The sequence below is a fragment of the Zootoca vivipara genome, chromosome 16 (genome assembly GCF_965207765.1).
Source record: "Zootoca vivipara chromosome 16, rZooViv2.hap1.1, whole genome shotgun sequence".
Taxonomy (NCBI): Eukaryota; Metazoa; Chordata; class Lepidosauria; order Squamata; family Lacertidae; genus Zootoca; species Zootoca vivipara.
Window position 1 is genome coordinate 4,095,934 of NC_142599.1, and position 15,753 is coordinate 4,111,686.

Genomic DNA, 15,753 nt, shown 5'->3' on the forward strand with positions numbered 1-15,753 from the left:
CTGTTAAGCAGCAGAGGCCCAATTACTCAAAAGCATTAAAGTGTAGAATTATTGGAACATCTGGGAGATCCCTCAGGTAATACAGCATAGGAACTTAGTGATGTGGAAGCATAAAGGATAAAAATAAGGTAAGCAAGCATGATGGGGGAATTACCCCTTACACAATTCTGAACATGCAATATCCAGTGACATCATACTCTGAGTAGGCCCATTGGGCTCAATGAACTTCATCTATATACAGTGGTACCTTGGTTTACAACCACAATTGGTTCCGGAAGTCTGTACTTAAGCTGAAGCGTACTTAACCTGAAGCGAACTTTCCCATTGAAAGTAATGGAAAGTGGATTAATCCGTTCCAGACGATGAAAAACACCCCCTAAAACAGCAATTTAACACGGATTTTACTGTCTAATGAGGCCATTGAGCCATAAAATGAAGGCAATAATCAATGTACAGTACTATGAAATAAATAAGACAGTATTTTAGGTGAAAAAATTAACATTTTCCACTCCCCCACCCTGGGTGGGCTGGGTGGTGCCGCCCATCTTTCTACAGCTGGGGGTGGGGCAAGGGTAAAGGGCTTTCCCACAGTCTCATCTTCGCTTCTGCAGCTTCACAGCTCTTTGTCTTCGCTAGGTCAGGACACGGTGGGACCAATTACAGGGATGAGCCGGGGGTGGGGGGAAGAGGGGGTGGGATACGCCATGGATCGGCATTGGGGGGGGGGGACTCACAGGGATGCGCTTGTGTAAACAGAACACGCGTAAAATGGGACTCTGAAGGGGGACTGACTCCATTTAACAGACTGAGCCACAGCAACGGGTGGCAGGGCCAGCTAGTTGGTCTATAAAAGAGCTTTCCAAACTCTGTCACAACACGTTAGTGTATTGGGTACAAAGTGAAAGGTGTGTTGCACAAATGCTCTTATAAGGGGTTAGTTTAGCTGTCGGTTTGCTAGTAAAACTGAATTACTCTGCGGTGAAATATGCATATCTAAAAAGAGTGTCACCACTTTTTGAAAAGCTCTGGTCTATGACATAGTTGATCAGCCAGTACTACTCCTGGGTTCCCGTTTCCCTCCAAATCCAATTTCCAGCATTGTCAACTGTTGCTTCATAGAGATGGAGGCTTATTTTGGGTAATGACCTGATGACAGAGGCTAGGGCAGGGCTTGCAGCTAAACGTTGATTGTCCATAAACACAAAACCACTGATGTGTTATTACCGAAAGGCAACTGGGCACCAGTTCCTGAAAGTGCAGACAGGAAGTCGCCCTACTCCTGCCTTAAAACAAGAGGCATCTATCTGGGTTCCATCTAGAAAATGTTTGATGCAGTAACTTCTTAAGGGGGAGGCAAGGTTGGTTTGTAGGCTCAATTGCTGGATACCACAAAGGTAGAAAAGCTCTTTTCCATCTGAAACGATGGAATGAGAAACATCTACAAATATCACAGTGTACCATCACTTGTATTTTTGCCTCTGAATTGCAGGCAGTTTTTCTCACAATTCTAAAAAACCAAAACCAGGCAAGTGTCCCCCTCTCATGCACACCAAATCAGATGAGTTTTTTTATTTAAAAAAAACCAAACCCACAATTGCCCAATCCTGTTTTATTTGTCCTCTAATGCTTGCATTTCTTTCAAATGCCTTTTCCTTTCAAGATTTTCCTTTGCTCGTCTCTTCTTCTCTTGCTTTTTCTTCTGAAATTCCTGTTTCTCCTTAACAACGTCACTGGTTTCACCTTTGTAGAAAACATCCACTTTCTCCTGGAGGATCTCTCTAGCTTTTTTGCGGTTCTGCTCTGCTGATCTTGTCTGATGGCACTAGAAGGGGGGCGGGGAGAAAAAAAAATTGCTTAGGGGATTGGAGCCAGCCCTATCCTGAAAGTTAGAAATGCTATTGCAGGCCTGGTAATACAGAACTACTTTGTCTGGGAAAGAGAGTTCTCGGAGAAGGAAGCAGATGAGAAGGCCGGGAGGGGCACAAAATGGATGTAGAAGCTTGAAAGGATTAATGGAGCAATCCATATGTGGCTACAGGATGCTGGAAGGTGGCAGAAGTCTTGTAGATGAGTGGAAAGAAAGGCAAGGGCTAGAGACATAAAGGCAGCACAATGGACCAAGCCTCACTGTTCTCAATGTTTATGCACCTTTGGGGGAGATGCAAACCATTAAAATAAGCTAGGATTGTGATGCGACCACTGCCCCCCAAGTGCAAGCCGGAGAAGGATAGGGCTGCTTAGCTCCTTTTTCTCTGGTGCAGCAAGGCATCTTGCAGTGCTGTGGTAGGAAGCAGGGTTTTGAACCCTGCGATGTACCGCCGGATCGCAATGTTTGCCTGGTGATACATTGCAGTGTTGAAAACCTGACATTGCCCATCCCTACTCTACTGATGAAATGGGAGTTCAGTCTCTGCCTGTTGAAAGGGTGCCTTTGTTATCTGTTTCCTACCTCACAAATCATGAGTTCAATAGCTACAGTATTTTTCGCTCCATAGGACGCACCTGACCATAGGATGCACCTAGTTTTTTAGAGTAGGAAAACAAGAATTTTTTTTTGCTTTCTTGAATTGGCCTAGCAGCCAACTCCTAGAGGCCTAGGTGCCTTTGCCCCCCCCCTTTAAATATTTGAGGAAGCTGCTTTTGCAAAGGGGGAAAGTTCCATTTTTATGAGGATCAGCTCAAAGTTGTGCAGCTTTTTTTACAAATGAGAAAAGCCCCTTTTTTGGGGGGGGTCAGTTCACAGTTGTGCAGCTTTTTTGCAAAGGGGTTCAACTCACAGTTCTGCAGTTTCTCTAGGAAAGGACGGGAGCCATTTCTACAGTTTCCAGACAGATACAGTGGAACTTCGGTTTACGACTACCTCAGTTTACGAAAGCCTCCATTTACGAATGCCGCGGACCCAGAAGTGTTTACATCCGGGTTCCGCAGCACTGGATGCGCAGACGCGATCTGCGCAGCTCGCGCATGTGCAGAAGCAATCTGGTATGAAAGCTTCCTGGCTGATCACCTGAACAAAGTGGACAAGCTTTTTAAAAACCTCTGTTGTACTAAACACTATTACGTGAAGCAGAAAACTAGAGAAACTTGCCACAGAATCAGATGTGGAGCAAAGTCAAGTGACTCACCTTGACTACGATTCCTGAAGGAAGATGTTTCAGGACCACACAGTTACTGGTTTTATTTGTTGCTTGGCCTCCGGGTCCAGAGCCACGGACAAACTGCTCTTCTAGGTCAGCCTCGTGTAGAGGAAGGAGGTCTCTGAAGCTCTTCTTTCCCACTTCAAGGAGCAAAGGTCTGGGCCACCAAGGCATTAAAAAACGTGGCTTCCACCAAAGCCTTGATGCCAGAGGGAAACCACTTAGTCCATTCAATGTGTTTGTCAAGAGCGGTAAACTTGAGGGAGGCATAGAAAGCTCTTAAAGATGAGGACTTCTAATTTAAACAATAGGAGAGAAGCCAAGAAAATACTCGTAAGTAACAGTCAATATATCTGGCCCTAACATTCAGTGGAACATAAGAAGCAGCATGATACTGAGTGAGACCATTGGTCTATTTAGCTCAGTACTGTCTTCACTGACTGGCAGAGGCTCTCCATGATTTCAGGCAGGGTTCTTGCCCAGCCCTATCTGAAGCTGCCAGGGATTGACCCTGTGACCATGAGGGCACAAAGCAGTTGCTTAGTATTGAGCCACAGCCTTTTGTACACATGCACTTTATGGTGCTGTGCTTTTGGTGGTGGAGGATGGGACCCATTTTTTATTTTTCTCACACTACACCACTGCAGTGTGGAATGCAAGCTGTCTGTTTTCATTGACTCTGCTAACTTCACATTACATTCCATGGTAGCAGGAGAGGACTTGCTGTCAAAAGAGATGATATCCTGTCTGATGATTTAATCCTACCCATGATATGACACCACACAGCACCAACATCTCATATGATGTGGGTAGGGCTGTGATATGGTTGCTATCCTCCCTTTGAGCCTTCTCCACCCCTGAACTCTCTCCTCCTCCCAGTCCCCAAACTGAAATATCACCTTGTTACTAAACTGTACAGGGTGCTTTTCCAAATCTTGGCTGAAGTTAATCTTTTCATGGGAAAAAAGGAGTAAAAAAAACTGTCCACGGTCTTTTTCTGTTACTCAGACAAGTGGCAATTAACCTTTCCAGCTTGATGTCTCTTTTTCAGAGAACCAAGTCACTCTATGATTAAGGAAGCAAGACTAACAGCCTGATTCTAATGCCTGCCACATCTGAACACTTGCCTGGCCACTGTGCCAGCACAAGATCACAAATCGTGGAATGTGGCCTCGGAAGTATTTATCCCCGGTACCCCAATCTTCACACAATCAAATTGAAAAGGCTTCGGGGTCAAGATAATGCTGCTACACACACATTATTAGGAACCTTTTGCTTTATTAGAGCGGTTTATCCAACCACCTGTTTTATGTATATTGGACCAATTGTAAATCATTTATTTGCTTAAATTAAAAACACAAACTGAAAGGACCTCCATTTCTGTAGAGGAAGACCAAACAGGTTTCTGCTCACAGTCCCCCTTAGCAATTGCTGATCCAAAGGGTACAGAAAAACCAAATATTTTCAATGAGCCAAAATGTTCACTTGAAACTAAGAGATAGGGGAGGAAGTAAATGCTTCCTTGCAAAACCAGAATTGTAACTATTATAAAATTACAGTACAGGGCTATAGAAATCACCACTATCACTAATGATTTGTCTGGACAAATTCCAAGCAATAGTCAGAAGTGGAAAACACATCTTCATTCAGAAGAGCACTGATTTTACAGATAAATAGGAGGTAATGCTGCAGCTGCTGGTCACATGTTCCATGATGGCACTGCTCTGGAATGCTTAACCCTGAACTGGTCTGTGGGCAAATAGAGACACTTCATTTTGCTAAAATGATTCTTAATATATGCTTTTTGGGTTTCCATCTTAAATATGTCTGATTTGGCAAAAGTCATAAAACAGTTTGCAAAGAAAGTGATCAAGCAACAGGAATAAAGCAGCTCTTTGCTCTTCCTTAGGACTGCCAGGCTACAACTTGGTCTACGAAGTAACTTTATGTTCCCTGACAATGCAATGAAAACAGCTCCAACCCTTTTTCTTCCACCAATTCCTTCCCCTATTCCAACCTTTGTTAGCACAGTACCCTTCACCGGGGATGCTGGAGAATGCTGACCAAAAAGAAACGGAAACAGAAATGGCCAATTATTTAATTATTTGCCCATCCAGCACACATATCAATCCAGCGAATATTATCAATATTCACTGTTGCTTTGACTCCACAAACAATATGCAACTGATTACTCCCCTCTCCATTTACATGGATATGTAATTTACATAATCAATTACGTAAGTTATGTAATTTTGCTACATTGGACAGCAAGATGAATAATGTGGGTTTTGGTGGAAGATAAGCTGCAGTGCAACAGAAACAGTGCTGCTTGCAATGAATACATGGTGAAATAGAAAACAATGCCTTACAGCTCTACCATACAGATTTCTTGGACTACAACTCCCATTAGACTGAGCCAGGTAATGGTGATTGTAGTCTGTAACATCTGAAAAGCACTATGATGGCAAAGGCTACCTATACAAGTTGAATACTGCAGGAGGGGAGTCATCTTGTGCTTAGGTCCTGCATGTGGGTTTGTCACTGTGAGAAGATGCTGGATTAGATGGGGCACTGGCCTGATCAAACAGGCTCCTGTTATGTTCTTTTTCTGTTGTCCAGTCCCTCTCATGTCTATTGTAATAAATAATGTGACAGACAGGCAGGTGAGGGAGTGCATAACAGGAACTGAAAGGAGAGAGGGCAGGAGATCATATTGCTTTTTCATCTCTCGGTGCATTTGGAAATTTAAATACATAGTGCAGGTTTCTTCCTCCTCTTACAATCCACAGTATTAATTTAATAGGGCAACTAATATCAGTAACTTTAAACTGAATTCCAGGATACTTCCAAGAAATAAGTAGTGGGTGGAAAAAAGGAAAGCTTAGCAAAAAATAGAATATAGCTTTTTTTAAAAGAAGAAGAAGAGGAAGAAGAAGAAGCCAAAATAGGTTACTAAAGTCAAACAATGGAATAGTGAGATCTGATAAATAATGGTGCTGAGTTTTTAAAATAAATATGTACCTTCTAGTTTAAGTGCTCAAAGCCATGCTAGCAGCAGTTTTCAGGGTAAAAGCCAGAAGGCAATTAAAAAACAAAAACACGTTAAAGTACACCTGCCTTCTAAGGTTTCATTGATGCCAGCATCTGTTAATGATATTCTGCTCTCTCCTGCCCCCAAGATACCAACAGAGCATTTCCAATTTGGAGGTAACCATTCCAGAGCAACACCATCATATAACGAAACAAACTCCAGCCTCTCTGTTCAAGAAATGCGGTCTTCCAGATGATGATGATGCATTTCTGGTGCGACTTTAAACAATTAAAAGTAAAATAAAAAATGAAGCAATGAACAAATCATATCCCCTCAAGCATTTTGAAATGAAGTACGTTGCGTTGAAGACACGTTCCCCATTGCTGATCTTCCTATCCACCTACCCCATTTCACTCTGCACTGAAGTCACAATCCACTGCTGGCCACATCAGTTGCCAGGGGAAAAGGCTGCATCAGGATTTCCTTTGTAGGACCTCCTAGGAAGACTGCAAGGCATTGCAACAAGTTGGCCACCGTTCATCATGGCAAGAGTGAGTAGATGTTGCTATACTTTTGTGTCCGAGTTTTCAAAACAAGGTAGGGCTCTACAAGCAGCTGGGCAGCTGCCTGGGGAAAATACAAACTTGTCTGCTGACCCTTCCAGCCTAATGCTGGTCTAGTAGCCCAACTGCTCCCAGTCTCCCTGGATGTCCTGCTGACATGGTTTCCATGGTGCAAGTCTAAGGCAGCTGCGAATTTTAAGGGATTGGTTTCAAAGTCAAAAGGCAACAGGCATCCTGCCTGTCATGTTCCTGCCTCTGTTTTATAAGTGGAAGACTCCAGGCTACATGCTGAAGGTGCAACAAGAATCAAAGAGTTGGAAGAGACCACAAGGGCCATCCAGTCCAACCCCCTGCCAAGCAGGAAACACCATCAAAGCATTCCTGACAGATGGCTGTCAAGCCTCTGCTTAAAGACCTCCAAAGAAGGAGAGTCCACCACACTCCTTGGCAGCAAATTCCACTGTTGAACAGCTCTTACTGTCAGGAAGTTCTTCCTAATGTTTAGGTGGAATCTTCTTTCTTGTAGCTTGAATCCATTGCTCCGTGTCCACTTCTCTGGAGCAGCAGAAAACAACATTTCTCCCTCCTCTATATGACATCCTTTTATATATTTGAACATGGCTATCGTATCACCCCTTAACCTTCTCTTCTCCAGGCTAAACATGCCCAGCTCCCTAAGCCGTTCCTCATAAGGCATTGTTTCCAGGCCTTTTAATATTTTGGTTCCCCTCCTCTGGACACATTCCAGCTTGTCAGTACAGTATCCTTCTTGAACTGTGGTGCCCAGAACTGGACACAGTACTCCAGGTGAGGTCTGAGCAGAGCAGAATACAGTGGTACTATTACTTCCCTTGATCTAGATGCTATACTCCTATTGATGGAGACTCCTGGGCTCCATTCCTGGCTCTGGATGTACTTGGGCAGCAAGACTCTGGGTTGCAGTCCCAGGATGCAGCAGAACTTCTATATTCCATCCTTGGCACAGAGAGACAGGGTAGGCCTCCTGTTTTTGTGGGCTGGGAGGTGGTCAGTACTCCTGGGGCTTAAATGTGATTGTTGCAGGGGAAGAGAAGGATCATTGACTTTGGCTTTGTAGTTTTTGCAGGGAGAATAGAAAAGCTCTTCGTTTTGGAGGTGAGGGTGGGAAGGGGGAGAAAGAATGTGGAGTCCTGGCTTTACAAATGATGCAGTATGGAGGAAAGGCTCCTGGGTCTGTCCTGGCTGTGGATGGTGCTGGGCACAGAAAGAGAGGGGTCTTTTTTTTGGAGGGGAGTGGTGAGAAGTTTGAGAGCCAGGTGGTTCAGTGGTTAAAGCAGACTTTCTCAATCTCTGGTCCCCAGACGTGGTTGGACTACAACTCCCAGGAATTGTAGCCCAACAATATCTGGGAACCCAAGATCGAGAAAGTCTGGGTTAGTGTGTCAGACGAGGACCTCACAGACCCAACTTCAAATCCCCACTCAACCAGGAAGCTCCCTGAATGATCTTGCGCCAGTCGGTGACTCTCAACCTAACCTACCTCACAGGCTTGTTGTGGTGATTAAAGGAAGCGGGAAAGAATCATGTGCTCGTCACGTTGAGCTCCATGAACAAAAGGGTGGGATATAAATGCAAAAAATACATGAATAAGGTTAGGGCTCCTGGGTCCTCCTTGGTGAAGGGCTGCTAGATTCCGGTTTTGTAGGTGAGGGGAGGTTTGGGGGTGGGGGCGCAGGACTTCTGGGTTTCTTCTCCAACTAAGCGAAAGGCCTCTCAATCGATGGCCGAGGTGGGGACAGGGAACCCCTGCACGTTGCACTTCCACCTAGGCCGGAGGAAAAGCAGAAAACCGCTCTGCTAACGTCCTTACCTACTGCGGGACGGGTCAGCTCGCCCAAGACAGAAGAAGGCCCCACCGACAGCCTGTCTGCGCATGCGTCGTCGTGTACAGTATTTACTTTACTGACCCTGAGCGAGAGAAAAAGAGAGCGCCCCCGCCCGCCACTCCATGAAGGTTCCACTCCAAAAGGGGGCGGCGGAAAGCCAATCACAGAGCACGACCCGTTACGCGACGGGCCTTTCTCCTGGCCACCGCGCTATCGTAGCCTGGAGTAAGCCGAGCTGCGCAAGGCCGCTTCCCGCACTGCCCAATGGCCGCAAAGCTCCCATTCCACGCCCCTCCCCTCGCACATAACCTTGCCCCTCCGTTTCCGCCCCTGTTGTTGGGCAGCCAATCGCATCCCGCGTTCGACTCCGGCGCGCGGCTCAGAGCAGCCAATAACCGTCCGGGTGAAGCCGCCTCTCGAGCCTCTTGGGTCTGCTTTGAAAAAGCTTCGAATCTCAACCGCCAACCCTGAGGGGAGAAGGGATAGAGGGGAAAGAGTCCCCCTCGCTCGCTGTTGTTTACAGCCTGGGCTGGCGTCTCTCTCTTTCTGAGGTGGGGGAAGGAAAAAACGCGGGAGCCGCTGTTTTTCTTCCTCCCCCACCCCTCGACTAGGCCAGCGATTCGAAATGCAGGTAAGCGACCGGATGTTTCTAGAATATAACGCCTGTTCGCCTTTTTGACGAGCGCAGGTTTGGCCAGGGCCTCTGTGTCTCCCTTCCACATTCGGACTAGCCCTCGGGCTGCAGAGCGGCGCTCCTGTTAGCCAATCAACGGCTGGCCTCGCTCGTCAACATTCCGGAGCCAGCCAATCAGGACGCAGGAAGGATGGGCTGCAGAATTGTGAGACAATATACAGTATTCGCGAAGTGGGGTCACGAAGAGTCGGACACGACTAAACATCAACAATATTCGCGAAGTGGGTCTCACGGAAGCCTCGCTAGCCGTTAAAATAATAAGCCTCGGGGCGTGCGCGTGTAATATGAAGAGTGAGGCGGCCTGGCTTCGAATCCTCTCTCCGCTCAGTCTCCGACTCTCGCTGCGTGAATTCGAGCCAGTTGCTGCCTCAGCATTGCCTGCCTCAGGATTTGAGAGGAGGGTCAAAGGGAAAATAAACAACTTTACGGGGGAAAGGGGGCGGGATTCAACTCCTGAGCTCTAGGTGAGAGGATATGTGATTTTAATAATAATAATAATAATAATATAGTGTAGATGTAGAGGAAGGTTGTTTTTTAAGTGCTCCTATTGTTTTTGTTTCCATGTTTTCTAGTTCTTACTTTCTCTTACCCGTGTTTCTCCAAAAATAAGACACCGTCTTATATTTATTTTTCCTCAGAAAAACACACCATGGCTTATTTTCAGGGGATGTCTTATTTTTTCCTCCTGCGGCTGGCATTGCTGCTGCGCCTATCACTATGTCTTATTTTCGGGGTATGGCTTATATTCCTTGAATGCTTAAAAATCCCGCTACGGCTTATTTTATGGTTACGTCTTATTTTCGGAGAAACAAGGTATATAAGATCATTCCTATGTGCTATATTGTAACTAAGCCGAAAGTATGTACTGTATACAGTAATAAGCGAAACCATCATTTATTCTTCTGTTTGTCCCTGCTTCCGTTTCCCACTGCCTTCCCCCTTTTGCTTCTGATATCTATTTTTATATGATAAGCCCTTTGAGGGTAGGAAATAGTGATGCCTCTTCTTTCTACGGTGCCCTGTACTGTATGTGAATGATGCTATATACATATTAAATATAAGTTGCTTGCATTAGAGCCATTAGAGGGAAAAGGGCGAGATAAGATGGAAGCAGCAGTATTTGTAAAATGCCTCAAACGTGATGTGCTGTTTTTAACTATTTAAAAACAATGAACTATGTGAGTAGGGACATGTGTTCTTTTAAAAAATTGATTTAAAGACAGAAGGGGTGGGGGAAGTGGAAGTAAAAAAGCAGCGTGGTAGTTAAAAATGCATTTATTGAAGGATTAGTAGGATCAATAAATACAATAAGGATAAAAAAATAAGGATTGAAGGAAAGTATTGATACTGGGGGAATGTTAAAGAGCGTTTTTAATAATATAAAAAAAATCCTTCCAGTAGCACCTTAGAGACCAACTAAGTTTGTTATTGGTATGAGCTTTCGTGTGCATGCACACTTCTTCAGATACTTCAACTGCTTTAGATTTTTCAGAGCACTTCATGTAGATTGTATCTTACCCTATGCAATAGGAGTGGGGGACTTGGGGGGCGTATAATATTTTTATTGAACTTTAGATTTTATCAGCCCCAGCCAGCATAGCCAATGGTCAGGGATGATGAGATTTGTACTTTAACTAACATATGGAGGCCAGTCCAGTTTTTTTTCTGGGGGTAAATGGTACGCAGTACCAGCACCTTTTTTTTCCTAGAAGAAAAGTACTGGGAGCCACAACTACCTTATAAGGAAGACCAATACTTTTCTTTCCATATTGTAAATGGGAATCTGTGAGCAATAGCCTTACCAAAGGCCATTTGTATTGGCTGAGGGGAAGGTTGAACAGGGACCTTTATCCATGTGTGCAGTTTCATGGTTGATTCAGAAGTTAGTTGCTCTGAATTCAATGGAATTTGCTCCCAAATCAGTATGAATTGGATTGTGGGCTCAGTTTCTAACTGCTGTTATACACTCAAGCCACTTTTAGAAAATCGGCTCTGCTCATATGCCTTCAACAGCTTTCTCACTGGTAGAAAAACAACTTTGTCTAGCTTTCGTCTGTTAAATCTTTCCATGTATCTTTTGCAGGTAAATAACTGAAGGCAAAGCATCACAGTCCTCCCCCTCTTCTGCTAGTGCTTACCACAAAATTTACTTTATTATTTATTAATTACATTTCTATTTCATTTTTCTCCAAGGAACTCAAGGCAACATACAAGGTTCCCCCACTCCATTTTATCCTTTCAACAACCCCGTAAGGTAAGTTAGGCTAAGAGAGTGACTAGCCCAAGCTCATCCAGCAAGCTAAATCACGAACTGGATATTTCAGTGTGATTCCCATCAGTCTTAGTGATATCCTAAACCCTTCAACTGGATGTGATGGTTGGTGATAGCTAGGAAATCTGGAAGAAGGTGAAAGAATGACAATTAAATCTTAGTGTAAATTAAACAGATGGCATCAACACATATGAGAGTATTACTTATACCTGATCCTAACTGCTTCAGAACTAAGGCTGCAGTCCTAAGTCCCATTGCACTCATTAGGACTTTCTTCTGAGTATGCATGCATTGGCTGATGTTGTAACTCCTTCAAAGTTCACTAAGGCTTATTTCCAAGTAATCATGAATGGCACAGATTTGTAGGACTGGAACCCAGTTTTTAGAGTTTTAGTTTATTGATTCATCTAATATTTAAATTTGCATGTGTGTGCATTTATTTCTGAACCAGTAAGCATACTTACTTTGATTTTAAATACTGCAGGCATTGTAGCAAATATCATCTTTGTAAAGGCATTCTTCGTGTGTGAGAGAAAAGAGAATGCCACTTTCACCATGGTACTTACCATTTGCAGTTTTTATAACCACATGTATTAAGAATTTTATTATTAAAAAAATCTGCGCAATGAATTGGGCGCACCTATTTAGTTAATTAAGGTTTTTCCAAAATGAGTCAATCAATTGATTAAATGTGACAGCTTAACCTGTTGAATTTCTGCCTACCATACAGCAAGGGGTGGCTCCATGTTTCAGGAAGCCCTTGGGCTCAGGATATGAGTGGGCCTTTTTCATTTTCTCAAACCACATCCCTCCTTCAATATTGTCTAATGTTGCAACCCCATATTGTTAAAGTCAGTTGTTTAGGGCTTTAAAATCAATGCAAGTAACTTGAGGTGGGCCTATGAGACAATTGGCAACCAGTTTACTATTTGCTTTTATACAGTATTTTAATTTCTTAGCTAATCTTACGTTCAACTATTATTGCATTGGTTTAGCTAGATTTTTGAAGGGAAATGTTGTGTTTGCAGTGCTGTGAGAAACTGAGGATGTAGCACAAATAATTAATACATACAAAATTGAGAAAGGGAAGAAGTAGGTCAGCCATTCTGTACTGGAAAATGGTTAATTCCTGCTTTCTCAATGTGGTCTCTTAAACTCTAAGGATTCCTCTTCGTTGGTGATGTGGCATTCTTATATTTAGCTACATTGGTAGATTGATAAAAGTGACAGGGAATTTGTTTAGAATGTTGTGGATATCCGTGATGGGTAGAATTGTTTTATTGTACTTAGAAAACGTTAGTTTAAATAAATGATTTTCCCAGAAGATGTTGGCTGCTCATGAGAATATAGCAGGGGCTGATGTGCATGTGGTGTAGTAGGAAGAGTGGATCAAGCTCAAATCAAAGTAGAGCAATTGGGCTCTATTTTAGGGGACTTTCTATAACTGTTTCTTATCTTCATCTGTGACATGGGAATATTCAGCTGAATTGCTGAAGTCACTCTTTTTGATGAAGACAATCAACTACTCAGTTTTGACTGGCGTGTGTAGGAAAATGGAAAAATTGCTTGGGTTCAGCCAAGTAACAACTTGGTTTATGTAGCTTTGAATATATTAGTTTCAAGCTTAGATTCTGAAAGCACCTTAATGAGGTTGGACTGCTAAATAGTTGCCATGATTTCAAACACTGAATGTTGATGTACAGTACCTTCTTTTCCTTCCTTCCCTTTGAAGTGTGTGTGTGTGATGTATTTTTCTTTTTCTTTTTGAAAGGATAACCACATGCTTTGCAAGCATGAGATATGGAAAACCTGGGCTTGGTGAAAATTGAGCAAGAGGCTGCTTCTGTAGACACCAATACCAGAGATTTTCAGAACTCTGTTAGCTGTGATGTCAGTAATAACAGGTAAATGTGATAGGCTGATTTTTTCAAGTAGAGTAGAAAGGCACTCTAGCATAGACAGTCATTTCAGCAAAAAGTACAGCACTCAGTGCAACTTAATATATTTTTCTGTGTATAAGATGATTTTTTGTTTTAAAAATTAGTCAAAATTTGGGGGTCATCTTACACACAGATGGTGAATGCATAGGAGTTTTAAAAAGCACGAATTACCTTCCTGTGGCTGCCGTGAAAAAACTGCTGGAACCACCAATCATTTCACTTAACCACTTCTGCCAACCAGTGCATGCACCTCAGCCAACCATTACTGCCGCTGCTGATGTTTAAATATATGTTAGTAAATATACCAGTCTTCAGTTGTGTAGGTGGGGGGGCACTGGGCATACCTGGGCCTCAGGGTGGAACTGTCCATCCCGTGTGCCCGGCTTCACAACTTTGAATATTTAATAAAATATGGAAGTTGCTTTGTTTGATGTTTAAAATATTGATTTCTTAATTTTGGGTTCAAAAAAGTAGGGGTCGTCTTATGCATGCGGGCATATTTATACTCGGAAAAATACTGTATGTGTCAGTCATCAAGAAAAAAGTCCTCTGGTATGGAGGCTGATCTTGGAGGCAAGTGGCATATTTTTGTTAAAAGATCAGCAGTTTTATATTTGAGTTCTTTAAGAACACTCAAGTGGGTGCTATCCAGGCCTGGTAACTTGTCAATTCTTAAATTGGTCAGTAAGGCCTAGAACTCACATCTCTTGTCGCCACTATTTGCCTTACATGCCTTATATTTTCCACTGTGAAGAATTGGAGCAGTGTGTGAGGGAAAACTCAATGGGAATAAATCTTCTTAAGTAGTTCTGTCTCATGAATTTCATTGGAATGTGTGTGCCCCTAGTTATGTCTGAACCACAGTGGTCTCACTAAAGGCTATCCACACTATTGGATATCAATAGTATAGTAATAATTGTACTTTTTGAGTGCGATACACTCATTCTCATTGATGAGACGGTTATTTTCACTGAGTTAAACAACTTTCTTGTCAAGGTTTGGGAATTCTTTACCTCTTTGTGGGTGTTTCCTGTGGTCTGTTCTTTTTTGTTTTCAGCACAAAGCAGTTATGCTGCTAGCATGATACTATAGAGACGGCTTTGTCTGGCATTTGGCATAATAAATAATTCATTCATTTTTTCTTCAGCACCAGCAGTCCCTTCTCAAACCCAAATGACATCTCCAGTTTCTCAGGGGAAACCATCCCTCCTGTAATATATTGTGATGTTGGTCCTCTGTCTTCCTTCATGCAAGACGCCCAATGGAATAGTGACTCAGAACTATTGAAAAACTGTGAGGTATGTAATTTTGTTCTTTTCTCAGTGATCAAGAACATTTAAACATTTTAAAAAATATTACAAAAGCATTGTGTTATAAAAATTGTAAGAGTCTATACTGTGATTGTAGGGGGAAAGTGTAACTCTATTAATTTGCTCTGGACACAATCTTTAGGACTGGTTTGAATCTCACATTGAAGCATAGTTTTTTTGGGGGGGGTTAATGTGAACACAAAGCATGCTAGTGCACACTGCTCAAAACCCCTGCCCCTGCCATTGCACCCCTAGGAAATAAGACAGACTCTAGCTTGTTGTGATGTCCAGCGCTTGAAGTTTCCCCCTCCAAACACACTCAAGGTCTGTTCTCAACTTATTGCTTCTAATTTACTTAGGGAGAAACAAACTGTGAGCCAAGGTTTGAACTTCTCGACAAGCCAGACTCTAACTTGTTTCCTGGCAGTGCAGAGAGGGAGGAATAGACTGAGAATTTTTCAGCAGCATGCAGTAGTTTATATTCACCATTAAACCATGGTTTGTTTTTAATTGGGGAACCTCCAGTCCACAGGCTCAATTAGACTTGTAAGGCTATTTTGGCTAACCCAGTTAACCTACACATGATGACAGGTAAAGAAGTGGCTGGGTTACAGACACCACTGATTGTCAGGGCTTCAATAGCTCCATACACAGTGCTAGACAGCATGAGAGATTTCATTGTCTGCCTCTACTGTGCTAGATGTAAAACAAAAATGGAAGAAAATGTGCTGGAGGGCAGGATGAGAGGAGTACCCTACCAGGAAAGACTGTGCTCGTGCACCCATGATGTAGATTCTATAAAACACATTGTGCTGCACTGTGGGAAGTTTGAGCAAGCTAGGGCTGAAGTGATTTCACCCCTGCTAGCCTTGCTCCCAGGAAAATCAGAGGATTTCTATATCAGGTTCCTATTGGAAGACTGGTCAAATGCCAGAACACTA

At 43.2% G+C, this 15,753-nt stretch overlaps 2 protein-coding genes across 9 annotated transcripts in view; one reads left to right on the top strand and one right to left on the bottom strand.

Annotated features, from left to right (window-relative positions):
* Positions 1 to 1,554: 1,554 nt before the first annotated feature.
* On the bottom strand, positions 1,555 to 8,635 carry MTRFR (mitochondrial translation release factor in rescue). 3 transcript variants are annotated; one of them, XM_088659988.1, is made up of 4 exons: positions 8,581 to 8,635; positions 6,255 to 6,446; positions 3,126 to 3,432; positions 1,555 to 1,822 (listed from the first exon to the last, which is right to left on the bottom strand). In XM_088659988.1, the coding sequence occupies exons 3-4, from the start codon at positions 3,405 to 3,407 to the stop codon at positions 1,610 to 1,612; spliced, it is 495 nt and encodes a 164-aa protein (XP_088516114.1). In that variant the 5' UTR covers positions 3,408 to 3,432; positions 6,255 to 6,446; positions 8,581 to 8,635; the 3' UTR covers positions 1,555 to 1,609. The 3 variants fall into 3 exon arrangements, with proteins under 3 accessions (XP_088516114.1, XP_088516113.1, XP_034955120.1); XM_088659987.1 differs by lacking the exon at positions 6,255 to 6,446 and adding an exon at positions 6,573 to 6,674; XM_035099229.3 differs by lacking the exon at positions 6,255 to 6,446.
* A 312-nt stretch (positions 8,636 to 8,947) lies between these two features.
* MPHOSPH9 (M-phase phosphoprotein 9) overlaps positions 8,948 to 15,753 on the top strand; it is a 42,735-nt gene continuing 35,929 nt past the window's right edge. For 4 of the 6 annotated variants that reach the window (XM_035098309.3, XM_060269943.2, XM_035098310.3 and 1 more), the window contains exons 1-4: positions 8,948 to 9,227; positions 11,484 to 11,544; positions 13,334 to 13,466; positions 14,650 to 14,800. In XM_035098309.3, coding sequence (XP_034954200.1) covers positions 13,363 to 13,466; positions 14,650 to 14,800 — 255 coding nt within the window. In that variant the 5' untranslated portion in view covers positions 8,948 to 9,227; positions 11,484 to 11,544; positions 13,334 to 13,362. Of the gene's footprint in view, positions 9,228 to 9,433; positions 9,755 to 11,483; positions 11,545 to 13,333; positions 13,467 to 14,649; positions 14,801 to 15,753 lie in introns of those variants that run through there. The other 2 variants (XM_088659985.1, XM_060269942.2) reach the window with 2 other exon arrangements.

Coding starts and splice junctions, on each gene's coding strand:
- MTRFR (XM_035099229.3), bottom strand. CDS start 3,407: ATGCCTCCCTCAAGTTTACCGCTCTTGACAAACACATTGAATGGACTA. Junction 1,823..3,125: donor CTTCAGGAATCGTAGTCAAG/GTGAGTCACTTG, acceptor CCCCCCTTCTAG/TGCCATCAGACAAGATCAGC.